The sequence below is a fragment of the Chrysochloris asiatica genome, unplaced genomic scaffold, assembly GCF_000296735.1.
Source record: "Chrysochloris asiatica unplaced genomic scaffold, ChrAsi1.0 scaffold00019, whole genome shotgun sequence".
Taxonomy (NCBI): Eukaryota; Metazoa; Chordata; class Mammalia; order Afrosoricida; family Chrysochloridae; genus Chrysochloris; species Chrysochloris asiatica.
The window spans coordinates 3,929,369-3,946,580 of NW_006408537.1; the positions used below are offsets into that span (position 1 = coordinate 3,929,369).

The 17,212-nt window shown below is 40.9% G+C and overlaps 1 protein-coding gene across 1 annotated transcript in view; it reads right to left on the reverse strand.

Annotated features, from left to right (window-relative positions):
- ELOVL5 (ELOVL fatty acid elongase 5) overlaps positions 1 to 17,212 on the reverse strand; it is a 31,328-nt gene that overhangs the window by 11,503 nt on the left and 2,613 nt on the right. The window contains exon 2 of the mRNA XM_006835719.1: positions 16,601 to 16,788. Coding sequence (XP_006835782.1) covers positions 16,601 to 16,788 — 188 coding nt within the window. The remainder of the gene's footprint in view (positions 1 to 16,600; positions 16,789 to 17,212) is intronic.

Sequence of the window (17,212 nt, forward strand, 5' to 3'; positions counted from 1 at the left end):
TTTAAAAAATTTTCTTGTAGGCAATTAGCGGCTTTATTCAATCAGGCTTTCCCTAAGCCAGTGTTTCTCAACATCAGAGTCAGCTGGAGAGCAGTTTACAATGCAGATTGCTGGGCCCAACTCCAGGCCTTTGGGTATGACTGGGCTGGGGTGGGCCCCAAGAAGACTGCATTTGTAGTAACTTCCCAAGTGACGTTGAGGCTTCTGGTCCAGCCGTTATACTTCGAGAAACACTGCTGTAAATCTAAGGATAATTTAGCCCAACCTCATAATCTTAACTATTTCCTGTGGTTGCACCATCCCCTAGACCCCATGAGTGACTTCTGCAGACTGAAGAATGCTCGTCCATGCCTCAAGACTCAGCTGCAGCTGAGTAGGGAACTGTGGCACTACGGAAAGATCCGTAATACGGTAATTACAGACCTGGCTGTATCACCACTTCAGTGTGGGACCTCCATTCCCTCATGTGTACAAGAAGCACAGCTAGCCTAGATGAGGCCCAAGGGCCACTCTCACTGTTCTGAGGGAAAGTTTAATTTATCACCCTGTATTTTCCAAGTTGTCCACTCTGCTCCAAACAGAGAGTTGCTCACTGCTTAGTTCCTTGGAAAACCTCCCCTTTTCCTGTGACCTTCCTTCCCCTTAGTGGTCAAGTGGTATGGATGGTGGTGAGGGAGCAATTCGAGGTGGTCTGCCTCATGTCTGATCTCATCCCATTATCTAGCATAAGCAATTGTTGGCCACTGGTAGTGGTTTACAGCAATGGTTCTCAAAGTGTGTTCTTCATTCCAGACTAGTTAGCTCATGGGAACTAACACGACCGGGCAGTGGTTTGCTCTGTTCTGTGCAGGGTCATTATGAGTCAGAGCCAACTTAATGGCATTTAATAACAATAATAACAACAACAAGTCAGGCCTTATGCCAGACCCAGTGAGCCAGAAACTCAGGGCTTGAAGACCAGCAGTGTGTGTTTTCACAAGCCCTCCTAGTGATTCTGATGCACTGAAGTTTGAGACCCACAAGGCTGAATGAAGCTCTGATTCTCATTTCGGCTGCATAATACGGAGCATTACAAACCTTACCAAAGTTTGGCCTTACCCCTGACCATAAATTTGAGCAGCTTGTTAAAAAGCTCTCATGGCAATTCCAGGGTTGCACAGAGAGGTGGGAACCATGAGTTTCGTGCTACTCAACCTTAATAAGAAATGGTTCTGCCTATCAGTAGGGATTGGGGAACTAAGTCACTGAGAACATAGGACACAAGGGACTCAGCTACACACCTCACTGTCCCTGAAGGAACTAAGACAGGAATATATACTGGTAAGCAACAGCAATTCCCTCCAGGGAACATCAGGTGACTGGGCGAGTCTGAAGGCACATTGTTTCACTTCCCCCCAGTGTGACCTCAGAAACAAAAGCCTGCAGTGGGTGCAGTCACCGCATTCACACCAAGCACCCTGCTTAGTGTAGGGTTTTTTTTTTTTTTTTTCTATTAACTTCCTTTTGGCCTGTTTCTTTTTATTTTGTCATCTTCTACACTTCACAACAAATGAAAAACTACCATTGTTTTTCATAGCCAAAACAGCACAGAGCTTCCGAGGGCTTATGTGGGGAAGCACTATTTCATATGAACAGAGCACTGGATCAGGAAGGGAAGACTTGAGCCTGACCACAATCATCTACAGCTCCTTGTGCCCCAGGAACTGGGTGATTCCTCAGCACTTTGGTTCTTGTTAATTTGAAAAAGGTGAGGTCGGATTAACTTTATCCCTAATGGTACAGTTCTCATTTTCTATCATTTTTATATTAAGATTATATATATATATATATATGTGTGTGTGTGTGTGTGTGTGTGTGTTATGTATGTATCAGTCCACACACAAACTATACTACACTACCTTTGAAAGACTAGCACCACATGGTAACTGATTAGAAGGGCTATTAGCCTTTTGGTCTTATACTAACTACTCTCTCTGCAGTCCTGGCCAGTCACATGCAGACGGATCACACATTCAAGGCATCAAGATGTAAAGCCCAGGTCCACATGGAGCTGGGAGGGAGACTGGTGTCCTCAGGAGACCTTAGGCAGAGAAGGAAGTACCATTCGGACATGGTGTTCTTCTCTGCCCTTTCTTCTATCTCATAAGGAAACTGATAAACTATCTTTCTATGGTTTTAGGGAACAGATGGGGAACTGCTGATTCCTGAGGAAATGTCCACAGAACTACCACCGAGAGAAAACATAGGACAATTCGTTTTTTTGTTAAGATAAATTTGTGCAAATTAAAATCATAGCCTTACATGGCAAACAAAATTAAAAGTTAACATGATTGCCATATATAACATATGAATGCCATGTATATGGAGTGAGATGGCGCTACTGGACTGGGAACCGCAAGACAGCTGCTCTGTAGGAAGAGGCCTTCTGCTCCCATAAAAATTGGCAGCCTTGGCAATCTGATGTAGGGTTGAGAGGAGTATGAACCGACTTGACCGGACTTCACAACAAAACATTAAAATGATCAGACTCTCATTTTACTTGGATCCACAGTCAATGCTCCTGGAAGCAGGAGTCAAGAAACCAAGGATGGGGGACGGGGAGAAGAAATCAAGGATGTATTGGATCTGCTGTAAAAACACCACTTTAAAGTATTAAAAAGCAAAGATGTCACTTTGAGGACTAAAGTATGCCTGATCCAAGCATGGCATTTTCAATTGCCTCAGATGCATGTGAAAGCTAGACAATGAATCAGGCAGACCAGCAAAGAATTGATGCATATGAGTTATAGTGTTGGAGAAGAATACTGAAAATACCATAGAATGCCAGAAGAATGAACAAATCTGTCTTAGAAGAAGGACAGCCAGAATGTTCCTTAGAAGGGGGTGAGACTGGCAAGTTATCAGGAGGGACTGGAGTCCTGGTGTGATGCTGTGGGTTAATTTGCTATATGGGTCAGAACCAACTCAAAGGCACTTAACAACAATAACCACATCAGGAGGAACCAGCCACTGGAGGACATCATACTTGGTAAATTACAGGGTCAGTGAAAAAGAGGAAAACCCCACAGGACATGGATTAGCACTGGTTGCAAGAATTGTACAACGGTAGACAGTGTTTCGTTCTGTTGAACATGGGGTTAAAATGAGTCAGAAACAATTCGATGGCAAGGTTGGTCTGAACTGCAGGGCTGGTGGTTCAAACTTACTAGCCGCTCCTCAGAAACGCTATACAGGGTTGTTAGGAGTCTGAACCAACTTGATGGCATCTAACAACAAATACACACACACATTTTATTAATCTGAAACTCTAGAACCTACATGACTGTTTCCAGATAACTATTTGGTTTATGGTGCCTCGAGATCCTAAGTTGGTTTTCTTGACAATTTTAGAATAGGATGGAAATCAAGGGAAGGTAGTATGTGAAGGGATGTGTGCATGCATGCGTGTGTGCGTGTGTGTGAAATAGAGAGAAGTAGTACAGATGTCTCGTATTATTTGCTCAGCATACAGGTTACGAGAAGCTGGGTTCTATGAAGAAAAACGTGGCATCAGGATTGGAGGAAGACTCATTAACAACCTGCGATATGCAGATGATACAACCTTGATCGCTGAAAGTGAAGAGGACTTGAAACATTTACTTATGAAGATTAAAGAGCACAGCCTTCGATATGGATTACATCGCAATGTCAAGAAAACAAAAATCCTCACCACTGGACCAATAAACAACATTCTTATCAATGGAGAAAAGATTGAAGTTGTCAAGGACTTCATTCTTCTTGGATCAACTATCAACACTCGCGGAAGTAGCAGTCAAGAGATCAGACGACGTATTGCACTGGGCAAATCTGCTGCACAGGAACTTTTTAAAGTGTTGAAGAGCAGAGATGTCAGCTTGAGGACTAAGGTACGCCTGGACCCAGGCAATTGTATTTTCAATAGCCTCATATGGATGCGAAAGCTGGACAGTGAATAAGGAGGATCGTAGAAGAATTGATGCCTTTGAGTTGTGGTGTTGGAGGAGAGTACTGAAAGTGCCATAGACTGCCCAAAGAACCAATAGATCTGTTTTGGAAGAAGTGCAGCCAGAGTGCTCCTTGGAGGCCAGGATGGCTAAGCTTCGTCTCTCATACTTTGGACATATTGTCTGGAGGAAACAATCGTTGGAGAAGGATGTCATGCTGGGTAGGGTGGAGGGTGAGAGAAAAAGAGGAAGACCCCTAACAAGATGGATTGGCCAGGTGGCATCATTGATGGACTCAAGTGTGGCAGCGGTAGTGAGGTTGGCCCAGGATCGGACATTGTTTTGTTCTGCTGTGCATGGGGTCGCTATGAGTCGGTTCCGACTCGATGGCACCTGACTACAACAACAACAACAGTACAGATGTCTGGAATCATAAATGTCTACTTTGGCAGAGAAGAAGGTGACAAACTCTCTCTCTTCTAATCCCAATCCTGTAGGCACTTTATCCTCAATGGTGGGCACAGATGAAGAGGGCTTACTAACTCTCATAACCAAACTCCTGATACAGCCTCCTTGTGTATCTCGTGGGCTGCAGTCACACTACTCGGATGTTTCTTTTTAAAAATGTCTTTCTGAAGGGATCCAGTTGGAACTGCCTTTACTCTCTACACTAATTAACGAGATAATTCCATTTAGCCTCAGTACGTTTTAAAAAATATTATATAACACCCCATTGCTTCAGAGCATAAAAAACTCAAACTGGGTCCTTGGTTATAAACCTTAATAACGAAGCCTAAACCTGCTACAGATCAGAGGCTGTGTCTCCACTTGTCCTGAACCCACCACACCTTTTCTACCTATAGCAGCTCTACCAGGAGCACTGCCAGCCTCAACTGCTGCTGCTCAGTGATGATACTGGGTTTTCCATGCCGCTCAACCACTAACTTCTGCCTTTAAATCCTTTCAATGACTCATCATTATCTTCAAAAGAAAACCCTAAGTCTTAGGCACTGTATTTAGGTATTCAGAGTCTTCTACAATGAAACCTCAAGATTATCTTTCATTCCCTCTTCACCTACAGTCAAACTGGACCCCTTCTCATTCTCCAAACATGCCTGCCTACTACTCAATGGCCAATGGGAAAGAGGTCAGGTTTGAGCATTAGCCGGAATGCGATGTAATTTCTCCCTTTTATCCACTTTTTGGAGTCACTGGTTTGTGCAAATGGTTTTAAAACATTTGACTGCTAACTGAAAGGCTGGAGGTTTGAGTTCACTCAGGGAAAGAAGGGCCTAGCAATCTACTTCTAAAAAATCATCCACTGAAAACCAAGTGGAGGAGAACAGTTCTTCTCTGATATACAGGGTGTTGCCATGAGTCAGAACTGAATTGATGACAACTGGTCAGTCCCTCTACCCTGTTTAGCTCTGTGGCTTAGGCAAGGTACTTCAATCCCTTACTCCTCCACTTTCTCATTTTGTCAAATGGGATAAAAACAGTACTGGACTCAAGGTAGCTGTGAGAAGTTAGTGAGAGGAAGCACGTGAACCTGGCTAGGAGGTAGGACAAGCACAGTAAATGTTAGCAATCACCATTAATTTATTCTCTCCAATTAGTATACTCTCTGTAACCCTGCACTCCCTTCCCCAGCTCTCAAAATCCTATTTATCCTTCAAAGTTCAATTAAATTCTATTTTCTTCATGAATGCTCCCTGAGTGCTACAGGCTGGAGTCTACTCTCCTTCCTTCAGCTTGCCTGCCTTGTTGGTTCAGGTGCTCTCTTTCGGCCCTTGGTCAGTGGGTTGGTTTTAAGCTTCTCTGTAACTTGGTCCAATGACGGGTAAGGAGACACTACAGCATAGGAAGCCCTGTGAAGCTCGTGAGAGCTGATCCCTAGAGGTGAGGAATGGAAAGTTAGGGCAGGCTATATGGTTTCTACCTTGGGCTTCTGGGCAGCAGATGCAAAGAGGTCATGACTATACTACATGAATGGCAGGCCACAAGAACACTACTAACGTGGCTCCCGATTATCATCAACTACGTAGTGGTTACAAATCTAGCTGCTAACCTCAGGGTCAGCAGTTTGAAACTATCAGCTGTTCCGCGGCAGAAAGATGAGACTTTCTGGTCCTGTATAGATTTACAGCCTTGGAAACCCTGTACAGGGTCGCTATGAGTCAGAACCGACTCCACGGCACATAACAACAACAACAACAACAACTCCAAGAGCAAGCAAGGGACTGTTATTTGCGCAGCTTTTCTCAAGTATCCAAGATACAAACTCATTTGAGCTCTCTTTCTTTGGAGTAAAACAAAGTTTAATTAGGGCAAGAACATTTGCTATAATTAATGTCTTGCCAGAATCCTTCTTTCCTCTTTATCAGACAAATTAAATAACCAATGGTGGTTTCATGCATTAAAAAATGAAAATTTAGGCTAGTATCACAGCAGGCTCTGGGTGACGTAGTTCATGGAGTAAGTCATTCCTAAAGGTGAGAGTTGGCGTCCCCCATCTAACCGCAAATGAGGTATAACTTTTAATGTGAATAATCCATGCGCTTTCTGGAATGCAGTCACATTATCTCAGGAAACAAGGTCATTTTAAAAAATTAAAGAAGTGGAAACATCCACCTAGGTGGCACATTGATCAACATGCTCAACTGCTAAAGGTTGGAGGTTCAAGTCCACACAGAGGTACCACGGAAGAAAGGCCTGGCATTCTACTTCTGAAATATCAGCCAATGAAAACTCTTTGAAGCACAGTTTACGCTGATACGCAAGGGGCTGCCATGAGTTGGAACTGATCTGACAACAACTGATGGTGGGCTGGCCCTTTACCTATCACCAATGGTAACCCCTTTCTAAAGGGGGTTAGCTGCATTTAGTGATAAGAGCTGAATGGTGGTTGGTGGTTATGTGCCGTGGAGTCAGAACCGACCCATAACGACCCTGTACAGGGTTTCCGAGGCTGTAAATCTTTACGGGAGCAGAAAGCCTCATCTTTCTCCCTTGGAACAGCTGGCAGTTTCCAACTGCTGACCTTAAGGTTTGCAGCCCGATTTGTAACCACTACGCTACCAGAATGCCTTAAAATTGACCATAGTGACTTCAAAATTAAAAGCACCTATTTCCTTTAGGGTTCAGATTGCCAATCTTGGCATCATCACTATGGAATAATCAGGGCAAAACACGTTGGTTTTGAATTTCAAATCTTTCACATCCAGCCCCATTAGGATGCCCATTAAGATAATTTCACAGCCGTGACCTCCAGGAGTAAATCTCTTCATGACCAGAACAACCTCACATTACAGCTGAACGCTGTACTCTTGGTTTAGTCATAACGACAGGTTCTGTACACCTGAGAATTTAGAACAAAGCACAAAGAAACAGCTTGTCCTCAGCCCAGCCTGTAACAAGTATGCCTGGCATTTCCCTGACCTCCTGCTCTGCCCTCTTGTGCTGGCAGGCCTCTTCCCACACTGTTAAGGCTTCTTGGGAAGCAGCCATTGAGTCGATTCCGACCCATAGCGACCCTGTATAGGGTTTCCAAGGAGCAGCTGGTGAGCTTGAACCACCAACCTTGCAGGTTCAAACAACTTTGCAGTTTGACGCATCAGCCCACAGTACCACACCAGGACTCCGTATAATGGTTAGGAGAACAGAATTAAGTCCCAGCTTCACCTTGGAACTTTCCCATCTGTAGGAAGGGGACATTAATAAAACATCTAATTCGTAGGGGCGCAAAAACATTAAATGGGGTAGCCCAGCATCTGACACAAGGCAGGTATTATATCACTTTGCTGATTCTATACAAAATACAAATGTTCCATGTTTCTGATTCTAACATTTAAAAGCCCATGACTAGGCCTGAAGACATGTTGCAACTGTGTAAGGAAGCCCCAGTCAGAGCATCCGTTGCATGATTAAGGAACTGCCTCTAGCTTTGGAGAGTAAGTCTGGCTTAGTTGAGAATTTGCACAGTGGCATGCTCCTTGTTATACCAGCCGCAAAGCCAAGTTACCAAAGGTTTCAACAGTCAGTTGAAAAGTCGGTGTGGCCTTCCTCTCTTGGAAGACACACTACTTTCCCTTCCCCTGGGACGGGAGGTAGTTGTCTGGACTGCATCCTTCTCTGCATTCCCTGCCGTAAATCATTCTTTCCAGGCAGGTAATAACTGTGCGGGCTGTTTCCACTCCCAGAGAAAAGGGAAGCTTTTTCTGAGCAAGGAATTTCACTTGTAAGAGAAGTATTTCAGGAAATGTCCGGCTTTTCTTATAAGCATGAAGCTCATCAGACTTTTCAACTTTTCTATAAAACCCCACCACTGCCATCGAGTTGATTCGACTCACAGCAATCCTATAGGACAGGGCAGAATTCCTCTGTAGGGTTTCCAAGACTGCAGAGCTTTATGGGAACAGACTGCGTCCTCATTCCATTGTGGGTTGAACCAGCAACCTTGTGGTTAGTAGACAAATGCTTAGCCCACTGCGCCACCAGGATAACTTCTCTACACTTCTGTTAAATGGGAAACAGCAGACTAGCAAATACCTTTTTCAAAGTATCCTGGTTCACAAAACAATTATTTAAAATAAAATTCAATAATCAATTGCCAGGTCTTTCAAGTGTTTTTCCAAAAATCGTTTTTTCCCACAATAACATATCTATTTTAGGAAAGCCTGAAGGGAAAGAAAAACAACAAGACCGTTTAGAATATAATGTTTCCAAAGCAACTGCTCTTGGTTCTGTCAGAAGACCTTCAAAGCCAGAGCCCGGGGGAGAGGGTCAGCTTGCCTGCCAGGTGCCCTGGAAGAGACTTAACAGTCCAGTCCCACAGTAACAGAAAGGTTAGAAAGGACACACAAAACACCCATCCCATCAACTGCTGAATTTCTTTCATCTTCTCAATAAAGCAGCATCAGAAATCTTCAAAAGATTCTGAGAAAATGGACTTCTGTTCTGGCAACAGAGTAAATGGAACAAAAGACACGCCCATGATACACACACACATACAGAGAACTGTTACACAGAGCACACCAGAACAATCCCAACACCATCAATGCCATAACAGGTGATGAGGGGTTTTCCCCCTCACCAAAAATTATTCTTCCGAAAGAGCAAGCTAGCTTACATTGAGTCCTTCTAAAATACTCCTTTCATTTGGGGAAGCCATGCTGAAACCACCCCAGCAATAATGGTTTGGGATGCTTACATAGGACACCTGGTTAAGAGGTAAACACTTAACTTTACCAAAGACTTATCTGACCTCTAGATGCAGCAAACTTTTCCAAGACAACTTAAAAAAAATAAGTCCGGAGATCACTGCCGTAAATCTGCAGTATTGAGGGAAAAAAACAACAACAATGCTTCCGTGTTATGCAATGAAAAAAAAAAAAAGCAGTATTGGGAACATCTAATGTGAACCTTTAGAAATAAAAAAAAGCCTAGTCATTTAAACTAACAAACAAAATAATGAGTTAAACAGCAGATAAGACATAACTGAAACCGGTATGCGTTAACTAGAAGAATACAGCCGAGAGAACAGAGGTGAAGGTGGAGAAAATACAAAGGACAGGACACAGAAAGGGTAGATGTAGAATGTCCAATCTAAGACAAACAGGAGCTCCAGAGGAAGAATGCGGATAGGCGAAGAGAGGTCACAGACAAGGAGATGATGTCTAAGTAACTTTGCTGAGAAATAAAGGCACACAAGTCCTGTTAGAGACAGAAAAATAAATCTCTAACCAAGGTACCTAGGCTGTCTTAGTTTTGAACAATATTTTAAAAGTACCTAGGCAGAAACGTGGTAACAGTAGTGAGATTGGCCTAGGATTGGGCAGTGTTTTGTTCTGCTGTGCATAAGATCGCTATGGATCGGTACCAACTCGATGGCACCTAACAACAACAACAATAGGAAGAAAAAGATTACTCACAACTGGGACAGACAACAGACTTCTCAATAATTGAGGCCAGGAGACAATGCAGTAAATCTTCAAAGTGCTGAAGAAAATAACTTGTCATCTAAAATTCTATGCCCTGCTATAGTATTATTCAAATGCAAAGGCAAATAAAATGATGCTCAGAGATGAAAAGCTTACCCCTCATAGAAAGAACTTGTTTAGAAGAAAACTGAACCTCAAAGGAAACACTGGAGCAAAGGAACACCTGGAGATCACAGACTCATAATGAAAGCAGAAGAGCAGCAAGCTTTGCTGGAAATAATCACAAGTGTTTAAGAGCTTTAAGAAATGGTGAAACAATTAACAACATGGAAGATGGGGGATCAGAGCTAAAATTTCCTAAGGTCCCTGTACTATACGGGCAAACAGAAATCCTGGTTTACTTTAGATTTTTAATTATTAAGTCAAAGATGCATGTCAGAAATTTATGAATACCAATAAAAGTAGAATTCAAATGAATAGCTTTCAAGTCAGTTAAATAAAAAAGTAATGAAAATAAAAATCCAACAGAAAGCTATAAAATAGAGGAAAAAAGGGGGGGGCGGTATGTGTGTGGAAATGAAAGCACATATTCAAAAAAAATAAAGCACATATTCATAAAACGTATCTCTTGTGCTAATGAAAAAGGATTCAATTTGCCCGTTAAGAGACAAGCCACTGTCTGTCATTCCATTCCTACGTGTAAACGTGGCCAAAAGATTAACTTTTTTTGTGCCAGGAGATATGGCCAAGACCATTAGCGCTGTTAAGTGGAAACATCTTGCATTTCTATTCATAACAAAATAATTTCAAAAGTCATAGTAAATTCTAGGTATTTACTATGTATTTCATTACATTTGTAATGAAATGTAGAACATATCAAATTAATGAGTGAAATCTGTAAGATTCAGCATGGATTCATCTTAATACGTGTGCTGATTAAAGAAATGCTATTTGAAAAAAGAATATAAATAGCATACCCATTATGTGAATTTTTAAAAACCTCTCTTAGAATATACTATTATTTTGTCATGGATACACGCATATGTAGTAAAAGTATCAAAACAGATCCAGCGAAGCTGGGAAGGGGCTATATACTTCAGGTGCATTTTGTCATGTTTTATATTTTAAACAAAAAGCTTCAAACCCACTTTATTTTCAACATGTGGAAAAAGTTCTTAAGTTAAAATATAACGTAAAAATTGCAAAGGGATGAAAAGAGAAAGTTCTAGAGCTATGTGAATCCACATTGCTCTCTTGAACACTGTATAAGTGACTGTTTATTTTAATTGCATTTTAAATATACTGAACATTTGAGAGGAAGATAATTTCCTTACACTATGAGCTCTGGTAGCGTAGTGGTTACAAATTGGTCTGCTAATCTCACGGTTAGCAGTTTGAAACTACTAGCTGTTCTGCGGGAGAAAGATGAAGCTTTCTGCTCCTGTAAAGATTTACAGCCTCGGAAACCCTGTACAGGGTCGCTATGAGTCGGAACCAACTCCACGGCACATAACAACAACAACTGCAACAATCCAGGACACGGGAGTCCTGGTGTGGCACTGTGGGATAATGCACTAGACCACAAGGTTGGTTTTAACTGCAAGGCCAGTAGTTCAAACTGACCAGCAGCTCCTTGGAAACTCTATATAGGGTGGCTATGAATCAGCACTGACTCAGACGGCACTTAACAAAAACAACATCCAGGACATACAATTCTAACTACAAGGGGATAAATATGGACAAATACTAAAAAAAAAAAATAAATAATCTTGTAATCTGTGAATAGCTGTTACACAATCTAAATATGTGGTTTCTGACATTTGCTTCTTTCTATCCTAATACCCCACATACAATTTAATAATCAGCAATAGTTACAAAGAAAACCAAAAGAGGTGAAAGACATTTTAGATACAGGTGGTCCTGGTCCCACAATGCGGTTCCTCCCAATGACTCCATCATTTACTGGTTCTGATGGAAGCTGAATACCTCTTTTTTTTTTGTATCACTGATTTTTATTATCAGTATCTTGATAAATCTGATCTTTATATTTGTCTTTCATGTTTGAAAACATTACATCTGAGAATGTTAACAGCAGCAAATTATACACTGAAATGTTTTATGTGATTGAAATGTTTTATGTGATGCATGTTATTAACAATATTAGCTTTTTTTTTTTTTTTTAAAAAAAAGGACCGTCATGAATGTGTAAGTGTGTTTCATTGTAACCTGAAGATACTGTTGTTAAGTTGGGGACTATCTGTACTGGCATCTTGTAAGCCAGTGATGTGTGTGTGTGTGTGGGGGGGGGGGGGGGGGTGGTGAGGACACGTTAATGGAAAGAAAGGCATGTATCATATTCCTTGGGAACAACAGGGAGGTGAGAAACTGGAAAAATCACGGAATCTTCTCAGTTGGTACTCTCATGACTTCATGGAAGGACTGGCCCTTAAGCAGAGTCTCAAGACAGGCTATGAAAGCTCTAAGCTCCACCACTTCCTTCTAAGGCAAGGCCCCAGCAGTTCCTTCACCACAGTGTTCCTGGGCTGTCCACAGCCATGTGGCCTGCCCAACACTGACCCTCCTCTCTGGCAGCTACTGGTGAGTATAAGCTTCAGTGTTTGAGAAACATGGGTTGAGCAGCAGGGACTTCCCCTTTTAGACTGTAACAAATCATTAGATCTTCTCTACTTTGGGTACTAAAAGGTAAGAAGCACAGGGTGTAAGAGCATACACATCTACAAGGCTCCACAGCACCATAGAGCAGCTGTCTAGGTGGGAAAGCCAGGTTTCATACTCTACCAGCAGAGGTAGAAGCTGCTTTGTTAGCCAGCTGCAGTATATATATAGTAAAATGAGGAAAAGTCACAATTTGGTGTCATGTAAGCAGGGATTCTCAATTTGGGGATTAGGGGAAAGACATGGGGATAGTTTAATTTAAAAACAAAACAAAACAAAAAAACAACTCCACAAAAACAGTTTCTATTTAGAAGAAATATGCCCTGAATCTTGAAGAGCACCCAAGACTTCGTCTGCTCTGAGGGCATAAGTTTTACAAAGTTGAGTGAGTGATACAAATTATGTTCTCTTCTACAACTTGAAATTTTATTTCTGATCCTTCGCCATAATTTAAAAAATAGATTAAATTAGACAGCATTCAATTTAATAAGCAAAGGCTAAAAAGCTTGTCCTAAAGTCCTATACATTCAACTGAAACATACTATGTTGTTGTTGTTGCTAACTGCTGTTGAGTCAGTTTTGACTCAAAGCAATCCCAGGTGACCGAATAGAACAGCACCATAGGGTCCCAGTGTTCACATACACTGTAAATCAAGGATCCACAGCCTCTTTCTTGGAAAGAAACAGTAGTTAATGAAATAATTCTAAGTTATGTCACTTCAAAATGTGTAAACTATGAACATTTTAAACTCAGTTCGAGTTTGGAAATCAGTTTTTTTGTATCATCCAAAAATTTTTAAGTTTTAGTACCCTCTCTTTGATTTCCTTTTTATTTTCCTTCACAACTTCTGGTTCTTCTAAGTAGGTGTTGATTTATCTTAACCTATAACTTGTCAAGGCAGCTGTAAATTCATGCCACAAAATTAAATAGCCAAAAAATATCAATGACTACACATCTTTATTAAAATATTTTTACAGATCCAAGTAAGTGCATCAGCAAGGTCAATAAAGTCCACTAATCATGGTCACATGAAGACTGTGGTCACAGATGCAAATGGCTCTACGTCTTAGTGCATTTCTCTACAATCATCTCCTTGGGTTGGTCTGTTATAAAACGACATGCCTGCTCTCCTTCTGTGTTGCAGTTTTGAAAAAAATATGAATGCTAAGTTAAAAAAAAAAAAACAACAGCTGGAGTTAAAATGAAATTCAAAACTTGACCTAGGACATGTTTCAATGGTTTCAAAAAACATTCGTGGGAAAATTCCATTATCTTATATTTCCATGAACTTTTTGAAGCCTCAAAGTATTAAATGATGGTATATATAAGAACAGGGGGAGTAAAAAAAAAATAGGGTTTATTCTCAACTCAGGCACTGACTAAGTTCTAGGTACATTTTTTTAAAAGATGATGTCATTTTAGACCTATTGCCTCCTTACATATTGTCTATGTATTCTAAACTGTGGATTAAAATGTTTCCTCCTTTGTGTATTTCTTAAACCTCTATATTCAGTGCTTAGACACTGCTCAAAATCATCTATTGTTCTCACCAAGGTTCCAGAGGAAAATTCGTACTTCCTATAATGTTGTTGTTAAGTGCTGTCTGCTCAGTTGGTTCCAACTCATAGTGACCCTATACAGGATTTTGAAGGAGTGGCTGGTGGGTGTAAACCACTGACTTTGTGGTTAAAAGTTCAATGCTTATCCTATAGTGCCACACCAGGACTCCATCCACTTCCTATTACATAGTGCATTGAGAATCTCTCAGTCACTCAGATGTATGTACACAAAAGCAATTTATATAGTGATTTTCTTCCCTCCTACCAGTTTTGGTAAGAAGCTCTAGTAGCATAGTGGTTATGAGTCAGGCTGCTAACCTCAAGGTCGGCAGTTCAAAACTACCAGCTCTTCTGCAGGAGAAAGATAAGGCTTTCTGCTCCCGTAAAGATTTACAGCCTTGGGAACCCTATATAGGATCTCTATGAGTCTGAATCAACTCCATGGCACACCACCACCACCACCACCAGTCCTGGTGTGGCCTTGTAGGATAAATATTGGACTGCTAACTGAAGGGCTGGTGGTTCAAACTCACCAGTTGTTCCTCAGAAACCCTATACAGGATTGCTATGAGTTGGAACCAACTAGACGGCACTTAACTACAACCACCAGTGAATGAACTGTTTAAGAGAGACTAACTTATGCAGTAAGTATAGCTTTATTTCTATGGCTTGAGAAACATTAGGCAAATGCTTACTTAGGCTCTATAAGACTTAATCATAAATATCCTTCCTCTAGACTTAAAGAGCCCTGGTAGCGTAGCGGTTACGAATAGGGATGCGAACCTTAAATTCGCAGATATGCTTTTCATTTGAAACTATCAGCTGTTCCGTGGGAGAAAGATGAGGCTTTCTGCTCCCATAAAGATTTATAGCCTCGGAGACTCTGTACAGGGTCACTATTGAGTCGGAACTGGTTCCACGGCACATAACCACCACCACCAGAGGCTACTGCTATGTGTAATAATAACTCTATGAATGTTTCCTTAAGGAATTGGCTCTATGGTCTATCAATTATGGGAAAGTATCTGAAAAACCTGACAGCTTGCTGCAGTTTTGTCCCTTGAACAATGAGAGAGCTGCATAGTGCTGGGGCCAGGAGTCATTGCTGTGTGCTCCCCTGCCTCCAGTCCTGCAATATCCATCTTTGTGGCTAATTAAACTGCCTTCATTCTAGAACAGGGCAAAAAAAAAAAGGAGTTGTGAATATTTCAGAGAACAACAAGTTTCAAATAGCCAATGACAGTAGCATCTATTATCTTGGGCTTATAAAGCAAACACATAAGAACACTATATAAACCCACCCACATCCCTAGATGTCACACCTCCACCAATTCAATACAGTGTTCTCCATGAGTTTTATACACCCACACATACATACACAACTACATGCAAACAGGGAGACACTGTACACCTTTTAGCGGATAGAAAACTCGTCTTTTCCTTCAAACACTGATTTTAGGATTCAAATGGATTTCTTACCTCCCTATGCCCCCTATAATCGCTTCCTTACTACTCTTTGGAAAACTAAAGCCATACTAAAAGAGGCCAAAAATCTAATAAAAGTGAGTGCTTGAAAAAGATCATTTTATGTCTGATTTAATTCTTCAGCCCAGAGATTAAGCAGTAGGTCAGTGTTGTCAGGTTGTTGTCGTCCCCCTGAAAATGCAAACTGTGCTTATTGGTGGGCAGCAGTTTCACTAACCCTTTCAACTTTAGAGACTGCATCCTTCCACCTTGTGAAACAATAGGGAGAGCACAGAAGTGTTGATTCAGATATTCTTTACGCTACCTCTGCCTATGAGATGATCACATGCGACTTTCAACATTCCAGCTTTATGAAAGGAAATGATGAACTTACAGACCATTTAAAATCTAAAGCAGATCTCACGATCCATTCTTCTGAACTTTATATATTAAAAAAATAAACAAAAAACAGAAAACCTGACTTGTCAAAATCTCAGAACTATTCAATTACCAGTGCAGAACAGAGAGACCGACTTACCACAAACCTACCAAACACAAGTACCATCTACTTCCTGCCTCCCCACCCACTACTCCTTACCCCCAAACAACAATCAAGCTCTGAATTCAATGCTTACTCATAAAATGCAAAATGTTCAGATTTGTTTTCCAGTTTCCCTTCATTCTCACCCTGTCTTATCCTTGTAATAAAGCATGCCTGAAAAAACTTATTTCAATTCAACAATCTAATATAAAACATAAGTAACAAAAGAATCAATAGCAAAGGTTTCTTCTTTTAGGCATTATAGAAGGCTTATTTCCACAAAACAACTCTGGCATTTTGTAAAATCAACTTTAAAACATACTCAAAATGCATTAATATACTTGATCTCTCAGTTCTCTCCCCACCCCAAACTGTTGACTTTCTTTAAAGAACACAATTCGGAACACCAATGTGCACACAGTTAAGAGAGAGGAAGCCCAAGCTAATGTCTGTCTTACCTCAAAGAACATATAGAGGGACAGTAATGTAAGTCCAAGGTTATACAGCACTAGAATGCCCCGACAAGAGAATGGTTGTCTATTCTTCATGTATTTAGGTCCCAGCCATACTATTAATAAGTATATGCTTGAGCAGATAAATGTAGGTATATAATTGTCCAGAAGAAACCATCCTTTCACTCTGGTATCTGGGGGGGAAAAAAAATTAGTGATAAATAAGGCAGATGTAAACAGAGTCTCAACTTTTCAAACATTAAAATATTTCTCTATGATTGTAAAATAGTCAACCTAATATTCAGGTTCTCAAACCCAGGCAAGCAAGCAGAGGATAAGGCATGGGTTTCCGGCACTATCATACCAGATGAACTCCTTATGGTAGGTTCTAAATAACAATGCACATTATTCAGGGCTTTTGCTAAGGGAAATGAAAAAAGGAAAAAAAAAAAAAAGTCTTCCAAAGAAATTCAAAGAAAACAAGATGCTAAAATTTCCTGAGACTAGATTTATTAATCAGATTTACTGAATTATGCATGGGGTGATGAAATCCAAGAAGTGCAAGACTCTGAATTCTGAAGTTCTCCTTCATTCTCAGTCAAGTGTCACCCAATGCCC